Source organism: Leptosomus discolor, chromosome 2 (assembly GCF_034619465.1).
Source record: "Leptosomus discolor isolate bLepDis1 chromosome 2, bLepDis1.hap2, whole genome shotgun sequence".
Classification (NCBI taxonomy): Eukaryota; Metazoa; Chordata; class Aves; order Leptosomiformes; family Leptosomidae; genus Leptosomus; species Leptosomus discolor.
In genome coordinates, this window is record NC_141392.1 from 83,170,091 (window position 1) to 83,190,443 (window position 20,353).

The 20,353-nt window shown below is 36.8% G+C and overlaps 1 protein-coding gene across 8 annotated transcripts in view; it reads right to left on the minus strand.

The window, feature by feature from the left end:
- KLHL32 (kelch like family member 32) overlaps positions 1–17,058 on the minus strand; it is a 97,652-nt gene extending 80,594 nt beyond the window's left edge. For 7 of the 8 annotated variants that reach the window (XM_086461358.1, XM_086461357.1, XM_086461356.1 and 4 more), the window contains exons 1-2: positions 17,036–17,058; positions 13,852–14,032 (exon numbers count right to left, since the gene is read on the minus strand). In XM_086461358.1, coding sequence (XP_086317484.1) covers positions 13,852–14,032; positions 17,036–17,058 — 204 coding nt within the window. Of the gene's footprint in view, positions 1–13,851; positions 14,057–17,035 lie in introns of all 8 variants that reach the window. The other variant, XM_086461354.1, reaches the window with a different exon arrangement.
- Positions 17,059–20,353: the final 3,295 nt, after the last annotated feature.

Here is a 20,353-nt window from a genome sequence, read left to right on the forward strand (position 1 = left end):
ATCTCATGCATCAGAAAAGCTATGAAGAAAGTAAACTAACAGTTCAGAGATCTTGGATCAATTTCCTACACTGCTCAGGGAACTCAGTTATGATGTGATACCTCGAGATTTTTTTATTGCACATGTGATTTTAAGCCTGTGAGAAATCTTACTGCATCAATGGAACAGCTCCATTGTGCATTCTTTCTGATTTGGGGCCTAAGCCTATCTGTATATAGGTCACTCAAACTTCTATCTTATCTATTTGGACTACAAACTCTTTGAGGCCAAAACATTCTCCTTTGTAGTTTGTGCTAAAAATAGCAGCTCATCGTTCTTGTAAGAGTAATACTAAATAAATAAATCATAATCTATTTAATGCCCTTTGTTGTAGTACTCTTGAATTAACCTTTAGATGTTCTTAACTTCCATGTTCTAATTTTTCATTACATAACCAACGTTACTTCTTCTTTGCTGTTTTCACCTATCACAACAAAAGTAAAATATTCAGGATGTATTAACAGGAGTCAAAATACTACTTTGACAGATGACAATGTCCACATCAAGTGTCATCTACATTCTAGATATGTAACATATACTTATCCAAATAACCAATTTAATATGTGAATGTTTCCTTACTGCATGTAAAAACATGGCTTGTTCTTCTCATAACTAGCATGTTACATCTTGCTTTGTTTTCCTCCCAATTTAAGCCCGTCTATCCTACATCAATCATCAGTCATGTCCTCTGGAGTCTCTTGCAACTGAAAAACATATCCATCAATACCAACTGCATGAAATATGATTAAGAGGCTCATTACATGGTTCTTCTGAAAAAGTTCTATATAAATTCCCAAAGAAAATGTCACATAATGTCAATCAGTGATAACTAAGCCTGCAGTAATTCATCTGCTCAATGAAATCTACCTAAATATTGGTTTTTAAGCATTTGCCATGCAACTAAATGAATCCTGTAAAATGAAAAGGTCAGCTATCATTCATAGTTTAAGGGAATATACAGCTAAAAGAAATGAAAAGAAAGAAAAACTAAGCAGCAAAATATACAATTTTAGGCATAGTACTGAAGTCTCACTTAGTGTTAGCAAAGCAAATTCCATCGAACCTGTTAGGACATCACAGTGTCACAGTGATACATGATTACACAGTCCCCAAGAGCTTACCAAATCAATGATATATGCATTTACTGCATTGCACTGTTAATACAAAAAGATATCGCTTTCTTAGTATCTTTATAAATCAGTAATGAAAACTGAAGTAAAGGGCTACTCTACTGCTCAGAGGACCTAAGGATGTGATATTTTTTCCTGTGTGTATAGTGCGCATTTTTTGTGTGTAACCCAGCAAGAACAAAGTAATTTTCTTGGTTGCAACAAGGCACAGGGTCTTCAATCCCAGCCAAAATAAAAAAACAATATAAGCATTTGTTACATTCTTGGTTGAACCTGCATCAAACTTAATTCATGTTTTGATAGTCAGAGTTTAATAGTCAGTATTAGGTGTCTTCCTCAAATTTATGCTTAGATGCACAAACATGATTTAAGACACAAGGAAAAAGGACAGATTGTAGCATACTACTCCTGACCAGCTGCTGCATTATCACTAAAGAGACCTATATCCAAAAGTAGTCCAAGCTGTGCTGTAGAAACAAAGTAATGCTACAATTTCCATGTGCAACCCCATATCAGGATTAAAAAAAAAAAATTAACAGCAAACTACTACAGCTACAGCAACCTCATTAGTTCCAATATGTCAAAATAAATGAATCACAGGTGGTCCTGAATATCAAAATTATTGTTCTCGTTGTGGCAGAAGCAAGAAAACTGAATTGTAAGGACAGTGCCATGCAAAGCACTGCATAAATCTGCAGTAAGGTACAGTCTGTCCTAACGACAGTCGCTCTTAAGCAGGCCTGCCTTTTGAAATATAAAGGGAACAGCATAACTAAAACCAGATTTTTTTCCAGCATCTCCAGTCAAGCACAGAAAAGTATGAGTCACATTTGCAAATTTTGGCTTAAATTGGTTTAATGCTTCCCAGTGAATACATAAGTCTATTGTTCATGTCCTTTGATGATTTTAGCAAGTGATATCAAAAGCAAGCCCAAAATAAAACTGGAATGAGAGTCAGTTAGCTCCTGAACTACCACTTTAACCACCACAATACATTTCATTCAAGGAGGCAAAGCTTCCTGTGATTTCTTTTTGCAGGAAAAACCACGATGAAAACTTTGACACCTTTAAGGGGCTTATTTTTAAAAGCGTACTTCATACAGTACCATCAAGACAGGTTTCCCACCTCAGTGCATACAGACTATAAATAAATAGTTGTACAGCCAGGCTTAATATAATAGAACTGGAGTAACATAATCTTAGTTATTATTATAATTAGCTTCTTAAGAAGCCATTTATAATGTGATGTAAATGTCATTAGACACTGACATCCAGATGTTCCAACCAATAGTAAACTACAACAATTTCTCTTCTATTCTGCAGCATAACTGCAAAAGCATACTCATTATGTGAGAAGCTTAATGTTGAAATTCAATATGGTTCATTTTATGAAGGTTTGTACAGGTTACCTTTCATATCTTGCCCATTTTATGGGCATTTGAACTAGATACCCTTCATATCTTTCAAACCAATCCTGTTTTCCACTATGATTATAAGTTCTGCTTTCCATTAAGATTATAGCATACTTTCGCTAAAGTAGTACCCTTAATTCCCACTAACATATTTATTAAATTACTTTATACAAAGGTCAAAGAATAAACCAGCTCACTGACCATTTTTCTTTGGTTTTCCACATCCTTTTACTGACAAAACCTACAAAAGTAATTAAACACTAACAATTTGCTAAATAAAAGAAGAATGACTTGACTAACCAAGCTTGTGTTAATATTGCAGTCATTTGTCACAGTAGCTTTCATCATCAGCTGAGCTCTGCCCTCCATCAGCTATCTCCTCTAGAACAAATGCCTCTACAAAATCATCTCTTCATTTTATTTTTAGTAGTTTACATTTGACCGTGCTCATTAATCCTTTGGCTGTTCCTTCACCTCCAACAAACAAACCCCCTCCAAACTAACAGACCATGATGACATCAACTTAATTATTCCCATAAATTCTATAGGCTTGACACCTACTCCTTGGTTGAAATATAACTCCAGCAATGTAGATCCTCAAGTGCCATGTATGAGAGATTCTAAAAACACAGATGGACATTTCATAAGGTGTCCTATTATTCAGTAATTTTGATTTCAAATGGGATTTGTGTACATTTTTTCCTATTTGTATAGCTAGTACCCTATGACCTTGGAAGGCCAGGTTATTTCGTCAGTACTTGAGAATGTTCCACATGTCTAAGGAGATGGTAATTGGTAATTAGGCTTTTGCATGCATACACACAAATGTAAAATTGCTTTTATACACACAAAAGTAGTAGCTGCAGCTTACTGGTGAAGAGTATGTTATGCTGGGCTCTAACCATTACTTTTCCACAAAGTGGATTCACAAAAAGCTTTTGACAAAAGGCTTTGAAGGCAAACTATGCAAGAGAGAAAAAAGGAGAGATCTTTGTCTGGATAAGTGACTGAATACATAAAACAGTGAACAAGAAAAGAGCAGGCCAGTTTTCACCGGGAATGATGATGCCAGTGGAACACCTCAGTCTGGGCTGTCTAACATACCCAGAGAAGATCTGGAAAAGGTGCAGCTAGAAAGTCCACTGAGGCAAAGCTATTCAAGGTAGTAAGGACACGGGCAAAATGTGATAAACTGTAAAAAGATTGTATGAGACGAGTGGTCAGTTTATTAAATAGCAGCTATAAAATTAGCATATGACAGTTTCATGGAAAAGTCATCCCAGTGCTCAGCAACAGTAAAAAAAAAAAAAGTAACTAAAGCATAGAAATTGTTAGGCAAGATAGAACAAAACATGAATCAACCCTATACCCATTCAGAAATCTATGCTTTATCTACTGCTGCATGCAATTCTCTTACTCTCATCTCACAAAAGATATACTAGAGCTGTAAAAGCTTCAGAGAAGGGCAAAAAGCTTCATCAAGCATATGAAATAGCTTCCATTTCAGTAGTATCTGAATAAGACAGAAATTTCCAACCTGGAAAAAAGAGATGATTGAGTCATGAGAAGAATACCTAGGAACTCATGGTTCACGATATTTTCCAATAGAAGAACTAGAAGGAATTAAGTCAAACTGGTGGAAATCAGACTCAAAACTAAAAAAGAGTAGTTCTTGACGCAACAGGCAGTGTGACACCTTGATAGAGAACGCAGTGGATCAGAAATGTAACACAGGCTCAATGGGAAAGAGGATAAAAGCTTGGATGAGAGATCTATTTAGGATTGCTGAACAGACAGGAATCACACCCTGCTCAGGAAATACCCCCGAGCTGAAAACAGCTGGGAAATCCTCAGGGACACACCATATACACTTAGCCTGGAGTTACTCTTTTTCTCCAGGCATCACAAACAGCTACTGCTAAAGCAAGTAGCCAATGATCCAACACAGTGCGGCCATTCCTAGTTTCTCACCCAATGCTGTTAAGGGCATCTCCCTCTTCTGAGGCATTACTATTAAGCAGTAGATCGAGAGGCAGTATAATTCATTTGTCACTTGCACATTAGGTCATGCAGTAAGAGTTTTAGATGTCTAAGTTTGAGAACAGTTGACTTAGGCAGATTAACTCCTGCCAAAGATAAGCAAGCAGCAGCATTTTACAAAGCTGCTCAGGACAGTCAAATGTAGAGGTTCCACTGCTTAAATCCAACCTTCTACTAGATGAAGGCCTACCGTGACGTGAACTCAATTAGCCGATATCACATTTCAGTCTACTAAAATGAAGTTGTTAACAGGGTGTCAAAAAAACGGCACTGGTGGTAACAAAACAATTGAAGAATTTGTTTAAAGAAAGGTATTTCCTCTAAAACGTCCAACAAGAACGAGGTGCAACACAAAAGGTAAAAGTATGTGCACTGTGATGGGCTTCTCCTTATGAAAAGGACAGGGAATGGAAGAAATCTTGAGGGAGCATCCAAAAGAAAAACAGCTTTTCAATAGCGTTAGAACATCCTAACACAGGTGCAACATATGGATGATGTCTTTAGCTCTTCAGCAGTCTTGCCTCTTTCTTTGGATACCTTTTAATAACATAAGAAGTACGTGGGTCCTAGTCACTGAAGCTAAAAGTAACACGCTGCCCAAATAATTCACTTGGGTGTTTTCAGCTTCACTACACCCACAGAATAATAGCTTTAATTTCTCTTGAGGTTGTGTAGGAAGACACTAATGGAGACTGCAAAATATAGAAGAGTGTCTACAATGTTCTAAAATATAAGACTTCTTCACCAGACTATAGAGACTGAGAAGGAAACGGGCAAGAAACACTTCTCTACCACAGGCCCGCCCCAATAACTTGGTGTTCCATGGGCAGACACCTAGCAACAGAGAAATTGCAACTGAGCCCAGCCCAGCTTCAGAACGCTTGCTATAGCGGCACTGCAAAATTGAACTGAGGTAGCCTGGAACAGGCAAAGATGATAAAGAAAATTGGCAATTACAGCAACACGGCTGCAATGACTCCTTTCCGTCCTGCTTTTAAACTGAGAAAACGCATCAACTGATTAGTAACCAAACATCATATGTTGTTATAACATTGATTTAATTCCAGACAACGAGCCACAGTCTCCTATGGCCTGTCTCAGTATCGGCAGAGTTGATTCTGCAATACTTACTCATGGTGCATTTAGTTACCACATACGGACTTCAAAAAAAGAAAAAGAAAAAAGATAACCAGGAGGATAACTCTGAGAATAAGACACCATATTGTCTACCACCAGCAGGGGCAGAATTGCAATTAATTCACTCACATACTATGAGAACTGCAACAGAAACATACTTACTCTGACAGCATGACAACTGTTGGGAATTTGAAAATTGAATTCAAAAAAGAGAAGATTCTTGTAAATGTTTTTGATAGCACCCACATTGCTGAGCTGTGGGAATTCTGTCTGCAGCAAAAGAAAATTGCTTCAGAGCCTCACAAAACAAAAACCCATTAATTGCAGAGATAAGGATGAGCAAAGAACAAAGTAATATAACCCAGATCACTCTCTTACTTTGTCCACTTTGAAAGAATATTAAAATATTTATTTAGAAAGCTTTAAAACATTTACAAACCTTTTTTGTGTATACTTCTGAAGTAAAAAAAGTTTGTTCAGATAAATATTACACAACCCCACCCCTGCCCATGCCGCCTTACTTGTAGAGATTTGATTAAACTTAGAAAAACTGTTTGCAATGCCTATATCAAACAATATTTTAAGTAGTGAAGGAATGCACTGTTTTCTTGATACTCAACTCTAACTGGAATACTGAATAATTAGTAACAAAATTCTACTTTGTATTTAAACCTTTATATTATGCCAAGAGTACAACTTTTCAAAAAAATTTTTTTTCAGGCCTCCTCTTATTTTAGGCAAGTTTTTTTTTTCTAATGAGAAGCAAGCAGCACCAAGTTCTCATTTCTCAATAGGCAGCATATAAGTAACATGTTCACATCACCAGACACTACTATGAATCTTCAAATATCTTCTTCATTGTTGGCATCACTCAGAACCATGTGTATTGGGCCACATTTGACAGATTCAGTCTGTAGAAGAATTAAAATATAGTGCTAAACAGTTAGACAGTATGCTGAAATAGTCCTTAGATTTCTTATAGCATCACTGTGTGGTAGTGAACATTATGAGGTCAATAATCGCAAACCTGGAACCACTATTAAGACTATATTCCTTCCCAAGTTTGCAGTTAGTATTCTTACATAGGAAGAATGTATACCAAAAAAAAAAAACCAAACAAAAAACCCAAGAGAGTTTAAAAAGAGAGTTAAGTAGGGTGGAGAAAACAGCTGCTGTGACAGTCAATGAGAATAATATATCCTGTTCTGAAGTTTGTAGGGAGATTTGGAATTGCTGAGTTAGGGCGTTGATAACGGAGAATGGCACAGGACAATATGAATTAGTATGTCAAAGACAAGAAATGAACTGGTCAAAAGTCTTGAGGTTTCTCAGCCCATGGGGAAGAATGTTAAGAGTAAGAAGATGGCAAGGATGCGTAAACAAATGAGAGATGCCACATAGCTGTGATATTACTCGTTGTGCATAAATCATGATGGCAGCAGAAATATGGCTTGGTATTTCATGGAAAATGTTTCAGTTTTCACATAAGTTATAATCAGTGAGAACAAAGATAAGACGGAAAGGATGCAAGGAATCATAACAGGGTGCACGGCTTGCAGCCTCTGGGATGTTCATCTGACATTTCTACAATTGTATAACTGCATCCTGTAGTTGATCTGTTAGTATACCATGGATTGTCAGATTTCCAAAAGATAAGTAGTTCCATCTGCAGCCCTTCTCTAGCCCCAAGACGTATATGGATAGGTATGACTGCTTCCGAACAATTAACAGCCTAGCTTACCAGCTGGAGCACTAGAGGAGGATCTTTGTACTAGAGTCAGGTTCACAAACAAGCTTGCTTTTCTTGACCCTCTTTCTTGAATCCTTACAAGCAGTACACAGATTTTCCCAAATCCACTATGGTAGTCTGTGTAGTCTAGATGCAACACATACTATTCCAACAGTATTATCCCACTACACTTAAAATAATGATGGATTTCAGCCTGTAGTGTCCCAAACAAGTCTGTACTAGATACATGTTCAGGAGCTGGTGAAAAATAGTGTGAGTCTACCAGATTTTTGCACTTCCAAGTCCTTAGCCAATCCTAAAATGGTAGGCTTCACAAAAAGAATAAGGATGGGGAAAGGGGAGACACAGTTATTTCAGCTACAGTACATATCCATACCACACCAGTTACACCTACAGTTTTAGATCCTTAACAAAAGGCAAAACTTCAGTTTAACTGAAAAGTTTTAGGAATACTGTCTTTATCGTTTTCCTTCCACTATGAATCATAAAACAGTTGAGGCTGGAAGGGACCTCTGAAGGTCATCTTGTCCAATGCCCTGCTCAAGCAGAGCCCAGGACCATGTCTAGACCACTTCTGAATATCTCCATGGATGGAGACTCCACAGCTTCCCCAGGCAACCCACGCCAGGGCTCAGTTGCACTCACAGGGGAAAAAAAAAGTGTTTTCTGACATTCAAAGGAAACCTCCAGTTCTTCTGTTTGTGCCCACTGCCCCTTGTCCTGTCACTGGACATCACCACAAAGAGCCTGTCCCTGTCCTCTTTGCACCCTCCCTTCAGGTATTTATATACATGGAGAAGATCCCCCTGAGCCTTCTTTGCTCAAGGCTGAACAATCCCAGCTCTCTCAGGCTTTCCTCACAGGAGAGAAGCTCCAGTCCCATAATCATCTTTGTGGCCCTTTGCTGGACTCTCTCCAGTATGTCTGTCTCTCTTCTGTACCGAGGAGTCCAATAAAAGACAACTGTGGGTTACTCACACATTCTAGTGGCAATCAACAATATGTACTACATAATGAAAAAATATAAACATATGTCTCAGTAGTATTAATGAGGGTAACATTGTTTTATTTACAATAATTATTTCCTTTTGGAGGCTTTTCCTCTACAGTAGACTTCTGTTGCCTTTATATTTACAAATTGTTTAAGAGTGCATTTGGCACTGCTTTACTTGCCCGAGTTGCTCAGAACTCAACAAACCCAAAATCCATTCCAAACATTGAACTCCATTTGCGAATTCTACTTACAATAGCTTATATGCAAGAAGGAGATGCAATTGAACAACAGAGCCAACCAGTTCCATTGATTGAAGCGGAATCTGCTATTCAATTGCATTTCCTACTTTTTGTTATCTTGTTCACAAAGATTTGAGCAACTTAGAACTTCAGGTTTCAAATTCATTAAAACACTACTTTTGGGTACAAGTTGCTGGTAGACAACAGACATAGGGGAATTCACTTCAAGTTACCTTTTAGTAATTATTACAAGCAGGTAATATCGTTATGAAGTATATGCTTCAAATGATTTGAGTTGAAGAATCTGCAGAAATTGTATTTTTAAAAAAGTGTACACAACATTTAACAAAGCAATGATTCTATGTACTTGGGGAAAATGAAAAAAAATCATTAGTTTAGAAACAATGTTAGATGATACAGTGAATCTATATGACTGAGATCTAACAGAGCTGCATTAAGCAATTAATACAGATGAAATAGTGTAGTTTCTCAAATATAATTTAATTTCCAACTGAGAAAATGAAATTATCATGATCCCAGGAAAAAGTTTAGACATGTGAGAAGATGAAGTATTTCTCAATCTATAAAGGAATCTAAAAGTGAGGGTAAAAGGCTCTTTTGGCACAGAAGTCTCAGTAATGACTAGATATTACTAAAAGAATAGAGTTCATTTGGTCCAATGGAAAGAGCTAACATTTTTAAGTTTTATCTGGAAAGACAATTTCTGAGTAACATCATGCCCAGGGTACAATAGCAAGGAAAATACCATTTGCTCGGTAGTAAAATACTGAAAAACACTGAAAAACAAAATATACCACAGAAGCAGCAGGTAACCCTGATTTCTTAAAACTGGGTCCTTAGATCTATCCCTAAGACATATTAGGGAAAGCTTTTACCTCTATGATTCACGTAACAGGACCTTGAAAGCTATTTGCATCTTACAGTCTTCCATAACTCAGGGATCTGTTTATAAAAATTAATTATTTAAGCTTATCAAGAAAAAATGCAGTATATTGCAAAATATAAACAATCAGCAATGTTGTGCACAACAGGAAGAAATGATCTGTTGACCTTGAGGAAAGGATGGCACAGAAGAACCCCAAAAAAACTGCTTAAGAAGCAACTGTGACAGTTTTAAGTACGAAGTCTATATGCAAAATTAGTATTTACCAGTTAATTTCAGAGAAGAAAGTTTCTTCTAAGAATTGAACATGCTCATTGTGGAAAAAAAATTAGAATACTACTGACACTTTAAAATCTATTCTAGTTAATTGATATAATTTTGTTCATCCAGATAACATGAAAATCTGCATCTTTTTGTGAAAGATCAAAGTCCTATGACTATAAACCCACTCAAATGAAAAATAAGGAAGAAAGAAGTTGCTCTGACTGGAAAACCAATGTATTTTCTACAAGAAATTCCTGAGGTTATATAATCACCTGCCAACACTGTAAATGCCTACTAATGAAGTCATGCAGTAACATTTCATTTTGCTCCCAGAGGGGAAAAGAGAAAAAGAATCTTTTAATTGGAAATGACTTAGCTTGCTAGAGTTATCACAATGCACACATACTCCCTAACTCAACTGCCTTGTCTCACTGCAATAGACAAGAGACAAATAGCAAATTACAGCATGTCATATAGAAAAGTTGGCCTTAAAAACTGTTACTTTAAAAAGAATTTGTAAAAATACGTATGTTCAGTATTCTTTATATGAGTCTTTTAGGGTATAGAGCTAACTACTGTATTCCTTAGCTCATTTTGAAAGAAGAGGTCCTCCAGGAGATCCTGAACAGAAAACAAATTGAAAACCCTATTTTTCAAGTGTAAAATCTTGCAGTTTAACTCCGCATTTATAATGCAATCTTTCTATGCAATTTGCTAAGGGATTTTTTTCTTAAAGAAAAAAACAGAACATTTTGATGCACAAACTCCAAAATCAGGTGCTATGCTTAGGATTTAAATTCCAATGTTTCTGCACAGCTGGAACTACAGGACTAACTATATCAACTGGAAGAAGGATGGCAGGCTGTTACCCTAGAAGGCTGGCCCTCGGTATTTTGCTGAAGCTCAGGTCTCCGACTTGTCTTAGAAAAGCAAATGAAGATTTTACTCCAGACTATAACCTCAAAGAAAAATTGATAAGGCAACCTCTGTTTGACCTTCTCCACTCTTCCACATAAAATGGTTCTGATTCCCTCAGTCTGTAACATGACACAGATTAAGTTATCCTTCTAAAATGTTAACAAATTTTTCTTTGCAGTAAAAGAAAGAAATAAGTGGCAAATTGAAAAAAATATGCTGCTCAGCTGACTTGTTATTCTCATCAAGAAAACACCTCCATTTCAGAAGTATCTCCACCTAAACATGTAGAAAACCATAAAAGGACTCTGCAGGAAGCAAATATCTAGTCTCTTGTACAAGCTGTTTTACAAGAGTAGCAAAAAAGCGAAAACAAACAAACAAAAATATCATGCCAATTCATTCTGATAGAGCCCTGTGTAGAATTGAACATATTTCTGGAGTAATCAGTGAGATCATACAAATTGGATGACAGCCTCTCCAGATAGAGCTGAAGGTAGGCTGGTACATTAATCAAATCTATGAGGCACAGAAACTAGAAGCTAGAATAGGAAAGTTCTTTGTGTCACATTGATGTAGAGTGTTGTCATCTCAGTTTTGTTCAAGGCAACTCCAATATCTGATGTTCCCAGAATCCTGTCCACTGTTGTCCTGCGCTTACATCTCACAAAAATTAGTGAAAGGTAAGCTTCCCATGGAAAGGACTTCTTCATAAATGACTTCAGGGTTAGAAAATATGCAAGGCTCATCCAAGAATTCCTCCAAGAAAATCTAGGAAAAACTAAGGGTAGAAATCATCTTATGTAATATTAACAGCTAAGTTTGAAGCACGCGAGCCTAGTCTTTATGACCAGGGGAGAGAGATCTGGCACTTCCAGATGGTCATTCATTTAATACTAAATAAATCTTCTATCCTCCTTTATCATCCTCTGGAAATGCCTGTTTCTCTTCACTGACTCTGAATGAAGCTTGGCGTCATTCTCCTAAATCTTAGAAAATGAATACTCGGGTAGCTCAAATTAGGCAAAATCCCCCTAGATATAAAAACATTAATAATCTTAGTTTATATACAAAGCATTATTATTTTTTAATCAACTCTTGCTTTTTCTAAATTATTAGAATCAGGAACATAGTGTATAGTACCTTTCTTGCCATCTTCATACAGAACATAAATCTCATTTCACAATTTTCTAACAAAACTTATTGTCCATTAATAACAGAAACTGTTTGGCTGATTTCAGAAAGCACATGTCCCATATTTATAGCTGATACCTAAAGTCTGAAGAATATGTCCTACCCAATTATAACAATTTTAGAGGCAGATCAAATTACTGAATGCTAATAGATCATTGTCCCAGTATTTTTTTTAATAGAAAATATTTAAATAGCGATTACCAATTTGATCTATTGTAAAACGCTTGTTGTTTTTTGTTTTTTGTTTTTTTTTTTTTTCCCATAGGGCATTAGGGTTTTAATTTGCAGTAACTGTCCACCAAATACCAAGTAATTCAACTGGAAATAAGAGAACAGGGTGAGTCACAGTGCCCCAAATCTCAAGGTCAATCCAGACGTGACCAAGGTAGAAGCTGTTCCTACCACATTGCTTGAACACTGGGTACAGCTGCCCACTCTATGACCTTTCTATGCACAGGGTACAATGAGCTCAGGAAGGAATATATGTCACGGGTACGGAGTAATGATATGGCACCCTTATTAAAATATTTCAATCAAACCAGAACAGCAGCCCTGTAGTATCTCTATGATCAGCAAGAATATATATAGTACTTGCTAGAGCTAGAGAGCTCCAAAATCCCTCTTCGTGCACCAGGGTAAAAGGAAAAAAAAAAAAGTGGTAAGCAATCTGCGTTGCAGCAGGCCAGGGTACTGTGACAAAACAACATTAGCAGCTATGGCAGTACAAAGACTGCAGTAGCAGAACACATAAGCATGCAGATAAACTAAAAAAAATGAGCAATCAATTGGCTCAACATCATCACTGTGAAAGTAACATCAAGGTTAACAATATTTCTTAAATACATAGAATAAATTAAGTCTCAATTCTAACCAAAAGAGAGAGAGAGTTTCCATGAAGATAAAAATTCTGCTCAGGTAATTAAGGATATAGAACAGTTACCATACACTATTATAACAAGAAGGTCACCACAGAGAAGTTCGTAGTAGTATAACTACAGTGTAGGTAAAATATTAAATAAGCTTACTTTGATAGAGAAAACAGACCTTTAAATTAATTTCAGCTTTAGTCTCTGAATAACAACAAGATGATTCACACTTAAAAACACCAGTCAACTAAACAGCTATAGAGAGTCCAATGTTTTGAACAGGTACATTATAATGAAGGTCAGCAGAATTGCTTCATATGAAGAATGTTCTTCCTATCAGAAAAATCAATTTTTCAGTTACTCTAATTTTAGCACCTGCATTTAGTTTTCCATGCCGAGTGTTTAAATTAGATTTCCCAGGGAATATTTTAATCTTTACATTCCAGAAGTACTTGCTTCTGAAAATAAGTTTTATTATACTTTAAAAATTACTGTGGCCTCCTCTTTGAGAGTAACCATTCACATCACTACAAAATTCCACTCTCAAGCTGATTTAACTTGCATTTATTAATATTTAAATTCCCTCTCCCCATCCTTCCATGCTCTAATCACAACCGTCTCAAACATCTGGGTTCTACAAAAAAATCTTCCACTTTCTGGCTTTACTGGGTCATAAAAGTAATAGAAAGATGTGTACTGCCTATCTCTGTTGAGAGGAGGGAAGGAAGACTAATCATAAATAATGATAAAAAAAATAATGATGTTCTTAACATTTCTTTCCTATGACATGTATGTGGACATTTAAAGTTTTATACTCTACTGAATGTGGAATAATCCTGAACTTTCTATAAGCTCAAATTTAAAGCTTGTTCAGTATGATATCTATAACCATGCCTGCCCACTGCCCCAAGGTAATTTTTAATATTATTATAAGGAAAAAAAAGAAAAAAAAAATCTTCGGACTTACTCTGAAGTAGTCACTGCAGGCTGCCAGGACTGCTTTATGTGCGTGGAATTTCTGTTCTTCAGCAATAAGGGTGACATCGCAAAGTATGCCATCACTTCTTTGTTGGTTCAGGGCTGCCAGGACAGCATCATTATGGGAGCTGGACTGACAAAGCCTCTGACCTGTCAGCATTTCCTGAACACTGAGAGGGGAAAGGGGAAAGATTTTGTCAAAAAAAAAAATGCAAGAAACAAGCAGATTCTGTCAGAAATATAGAAGAGCTTTCTCTAAGAAAAGATTGTTTGATAATTCTTGGAAAGAAAAAAAAGAAGTCATGAACCCTGTCAGGCAAAAATAATCACAAGAAAAGCTCAGTATAGCGAAGTGTTATGAAACCTGATTATATACTCAAATTTAAGAACCTCAACTGTTCTGATTTTCATTTGCTGCACAGAAAGTCAGCTGGACTTGCAGGATTAATTCAGAATCATTTTAGAATTAAGTCAGAAGAAAAAAGGGCCTAGGTCAACAGAGTGATAAAAAACTTTACGTGGCTCAAACTGACGCGTAAGTGGAAAGGAGCATGTATGTATGTATGTAACTAGTCCTGCTAAAAAGAATGAAGACTCATGGTCTCAGGTGGCCTGTTTAAGTCTGACACTGCGTTACTGATGATTTTCAGACCATTTCAGGTCATTCACATTTATAAAGTGTTCTGGTTTTTTTTTGTCTGTGTTACATTGGCAGGGGGAGGACATTTGCTTGTTTTTAAAACGCTGAGGCCTTCCATCACCTCTTAATATCTCCTTGTATGAATACAGGATTTCCATGTCATTCAGCCTAAGACTGTCTGATTGCAGCTTCCTTTTCTACAGCAGAAGGAAGAGACAATATAACTATTGATGCAAACAGAAACAAATCAAACAAATCTGCAAATCCCCTTTAGCACTAAACAATGCAGTTTGTTTGAAGTCTGTGAGACTATACCAATTTATATTGCCAGAGAATCTAGAACTTTACAGAAGGTGTATTTACATTCATTCCTGAGTAAATCAAAGTGAAGGTTGTTTTTTTTATTAAGGGGTAAATAAGCTATCATTTTTCCACTACAATCATGTAATTCATTCCATTCCCATGCTACACATCAGCTACGTGGCCGCTATATTCTCGTCTCCCAACAACACACACTCTCTGTACTGCTTTTCCCACTCCTGCACCCTGGGCATCTGCAAACTAATGCAGACCTGCCTTGCAGACCGTTTGCTCTAATCTAACCCAATCTTTTTAAAAGACAAGAACTAAGACATTACTTCTAGAAGAAGGATGGCTGAAGTGGAGTTACACAGGAATAACCTATATCTGAATTTCATCCCCTAACAGCTTAGGTTTCACACATAGATATACCCTGGATACATTTCAAAATGATTCATTCAAATGATCATTTTTCCTTCGGCTGTTGTGCTTGTGGAACCCCACTGACATTTTAAGTGACAATTATCAAGAAATGTAACTTCTTAAAATATAAGGGAATTATTTCTAATAATTATTTCCCTTCTGTAATTTCTATAGCAAAGTGACAAAATCAAACCAAGATGTATTATTTTTGGCAGGCAATGCAACAGGTTCAACTCGCGGTATTCAAAAAAAAAAAAAATCAAATTAATGAAACCGTATTTTTTCTCCAGCCTTCATCAACAGAAATAAAGAATCTGAAATCAAATGTTAACCATCATCAGGTTTTTTACCAATTGCTGGAGAGCTGCAGGATACAGTCTGCTCACCCTGGTTTCCCCTTAAGAACCTGAAAGAACATCGGGGCTTTGGGGGGTGGGGGGGTGGGGTGGGGTGTTTCCCTATGGAAACTAAGAACATTAAAAAATTGGAAGATAACCTGTGCAATTATAATAAGTTAATTATACCTGGAGATGGTTTCTCTGTATTTCTGCTTTTATTAGCCTCCCTCCCAATGCTGTGAACCAAGCCCTTCAGTCCTCTTGCTTATCTCACAACCATACAGAGTGATTTTTGCACAAGACAAGGACTATTTCACTCACCAGAAAACAGATCAGAGGGACAAGGCACAAAGGTAATTTTTGTTGGGAAATTTTTTATATATACATAAATATATATCTATACACACACACATAAAATTAGGCATCTGTAGTTTTAAGCTGAGCTCTGTCATAATCTTTTTTTCAATTCAATGACCGAAGTGAAAAATTGATTGTCTGTAACCCTCGTGTTAACAACATATGAAGAATGTACACATATGCAAGGCAATTTAACTGGAATTTATGAATGAAAAAGCACTGATTCATTAAACATAATATGGTCACTTTGCAGCGATACTGTCAGTTGATATGCTCAACAGCTATAAAATGCAAGGAAGTCCCAATTCTCTTCTGCTGCAGAAGCATGGCAGGAAAGGGGACCAGAACTGAAATGATATGATGGCCCAGTACTATCAGGTAGATCTCCAAGCTCCCAGATCACCCCATGAGTGTTAACTACTCTATAAAACAGAACAACCACCAGCATACCAGACCAGTGCAAGGTTCTGCAGAAAAGCAACTAGATTAACAAATTCTGCTGAGTGTTCTGCCTGGAATTTCTCCCAGAAACTAATTAAATTATAAATATCAAATTCTCTGATGAAACAATAGGCAATACAAACAAGTGAGAAAGGTTAGACTGGCAAGTACATACAGACAATTAAGACTCTATAAGAGGGGAAAAAAAGAGACAGAACAGGAGATTCTGGAAGGCAGGAAGATGAGTTTGGGGAGAATGTTTTGAAGCCAATTCAAAGACTTGGAAGAGTAACATATGACCTGGATAGTGGAACACTACACACAAAAAAATGATCACCATCCACCAATTCAAATACACGAATGTAAAATGCCAGTTGCTTCCACAACCAAAAATTCCAATTACAGACAAAGGCATAAACAAGTTAACATATTGTTTATCTTTAAAAGAGACAAACTGAAGAGACTGTGGGACTCAGATCAATCCCAGGCATGCTTCTCTGTGCTAGAGATAAGTGGCAAAAAGGAAGCAGATTATAACATGGATATGTATTAGACAGTACAAACTACTAATGAACAAAAATATTAATTTCACTTTTCTACTATCTGTTGAATGATGCTTCGGGAAACATCATCCTAAATGTCAATGACTTCATACATGCTACCAAGTACTATACCTCAGGCACCTCTCAGATGGCATCTTTCAGTTCTGCTTGTCTGAATTTCAAAGCTTATAGTCCTGTAGAGAAAGGAGCATGCATTGCAGCTAGAAAGAGAGAAAGAAAAGGAACATTAAAATTCAAACCATACACAGCCTCCACCTTAAAGATCAACACTTTCAGACTGCGTAATTCAAAAGCAACTTTCTTCAATTCTTCTATTGCAGAAATACATACTGTGTAGATTAAGTGAACATAAAATTTTATTGGCTAGATTAAGTATAGCCTGAAAGTGGCCTTTACTCTAGTCTTTTCTAGAAATTCACACTCCACCATCTGGACTTCCTGCATCTACTGCCTTTGAGGCATGTCTCCTTTCTGCAAACTCAGGAATACGTATTATTTCAACAAGGTGGAAGAGTGAAGAGGGTAATACATTCCCGAAGAAGAGTAGGCCTGAAGTACCTACTGGTGTTTGCTTACTTCCCTGAATAACACAGAGCTATAAAAATCTTGCATCTCTCCCAGGCCTGTCTAGGGTTTAAGAAGTTTGCCAGACACCTAAACTCATGCTTTGACTACATTAATTTTTCCTGAAGACACAATTTGCTGGGGGAGAGGTTCACTTTATAATCCAAAAGGCAGCTCCCACTTTCCCCAGAGCAACATTCTTGATTGACTAAGCATTGCTATGACCAAGTAGCACTGTCAACCTGGATATAAACAAACCGTCTAGTAAACATAAACAGTACAGTACATACAAGCAGCATGATCAGATTTATAAACCCCATAGATTTTTTTAAAAGGTAAAATACCAAAGTGACCACATAAACTAACCTATGCTGCTTAATGACTACTGAAGGTTGCTTTTCTAACAAAAAAGGATAAAGGCTGTTGTAACAGATAGTTATTCCCCAAAGCTGTCAAATCATTACAAATCTCACAGTACCTAAATAAGGTGACCAAACTTTTCCATCTCTGCTGGTTGCCAGTGCGCCCTTGTAAAAGCAGTCATCTTTAATACAAGGGGGGTTTTCCACTTTCCAATTAAAACAATGCCCTTTTGCAGCTGCTATTCACACGCTTTTACTGAGATCAATACTGAAACACCACAACACCCTTTTGTAGTGTAGTTTTGTTTGTTTAATTAGTAACAAGTAATCCAGTTCTTTGCTTATATTAATTTTGCCCCTTAATCTTACACTGACTGGTAGTTCTACTCTGAAAGCCACTACACTAATTTCAGGGAGACTCTGCGATGGATATGTGAAGGCAGAACTAAGCCCTTAGTCGTTCCCCAGATAACAAAGGGGGAGGAAGGGCCATTAATCCTTCTCCTGTTCTCCTGAATTACAATTCTTCATTCTACAGACAAAACTACAGTTCCTACTTGCCAGAGGCACAGTGACCTCTACCTTTGTGCAAGAGCTGTCACCTGCATCACAGCAGTGGAAGGACCAAGTAGAACCACAGAAGAGTTTTGAATTTTGGAAGCTGATAACTTTGCTTAGCTGGATTTTCTTGAATACAATAGAAGGAATACTCTTGAAAATTCCTTGTAGATCTCATGTCCTAACTCCACACCACAGAAAGAGTAAGAACCTTGATGAAATATAATATGTAGCCTATAAAATATATTAAGAAATACGTATACAAAACACTAGCACAAGAAGAACATAGCTTACTGGTTTTCTAGCCACTGTCCAAGTCTAAAGCAAACCTTGATGTCACATCTGAACAAAGTCACTTTTTTTCCAACTCAGGGGGATCAGAACTTAACATTTTCTGAAGAATGAAGGTAAAAAAGCCATTCTTCTCCTAGGAACTCAAGTTTCAGAACAGGAAAAATCTCTCAGATGCCTCTCAAGGGGGCTTTCATCAAGGTTTGCAAAAGATGTGTAAGATACATTGCCTTGTTTTTTCCACGTTGTTGGACTTCTTTTCATGCCACTCTGCAATCAGATCCAGAGGCACCTCAAAACCTGGGCCTAACTGGGCCCTTGAGTGCTCACAGGCTACTGAGGACTTACTTTCTATTTCTGTCCCTCTCACGGCCCAAAGTCAGCACTACCAGAAATACAACCCAACAAGCTGTTACGCTTCTCAATGAAATCACTCTGAATTTCAGCAGGCTACCCTCCTTCCTACCCCCATCACTGTAGAAACAAGGATTCTTGTAATGATAAACTCCCCTGAAGACAGTAGAGCCCAATTCAAGTTTTTATAAACATGAGTAGGAAACTTTCTTCCTAGTAGTCTCCAACATGCCAATTTTTTAAGTAAAAAAATGTCCAAAAGTCCTGATATTGCTGGCTGCAGCTAGGAAACCCTACACCAGCCAGAGACGCAGGGAAGAAATTCAAGCTTTCTCTGACCTTTTCAAGAGGTCCAAAATCTCTAGCTCACAAAAACCCCAAGCAGCAGTGAAAGCAAACAGGAGAAGGGCCAAGACCTGGACAGAAAAGTGTTCGTTCTAAAATAACTAAGGCATCTGCTTCAAAGAATTAACAAAACATCCAAACAGTCCCATATTGAGTTCAATGTTTTGCCCAGACAAATCAATCTTTCCTAAATTTTGCCATATGCCTTTTCTCCTCCCAGATGCCAGCACAGCATACCTCACTTCTTATTTTTAAATCTACATCACATATACAAGAATATTATAACAGCGTGTAACTCATTTAATCAATAATGCACTGAATTTGTTTAGCAATACAGAATTACTTAAGGCAGCTCGAAAGTTTTAACAACTGGAAATTCTGTTGTATTTATTTATTTCTGAAAAAAAAAAAAAAAAAAAAAAAAAGAAAGGCACTTCCACCTGTGGCATGGATGTGCTGTGCCAAGACAGTTCCAAAGTCCTTTGTATGAAGAGCTTTTTTCTGTTTCAGGTAGCTGGATCCATCTTCTTTATGTAAACTAAGTGTCATTGGTACATAAGGAAATTCTGTGTGTTAGAATGCTCAAGACATACTATTGTCTTTCTATTTAACTACTTTAAGTAATTAAATAGGTTTAAAAGATCAATTAGTTTATAAATTTAAGGATAAGACTTTTGGTTTAAGTGGGAAACTTTAACCACCTAAATCCTTCTGTTCTAGTGAAATACTCCATTATGATGGAGATTAACAAGAAAAATACAGGCCAAACAGAAAACACTCACTAAATCTTTGGTTTGAGATACACATTAAATTTGCCATAAAACATGTTTTTGCATATTATTTCTCTGAGAGATTCAATTCTTACAAGTTTACAATCAAAATCACTAACCACTGATCCTATTACACTTTACAACTAATTTTTATTTTCTTATTGCTTTCTTAGTTTGTTCACATC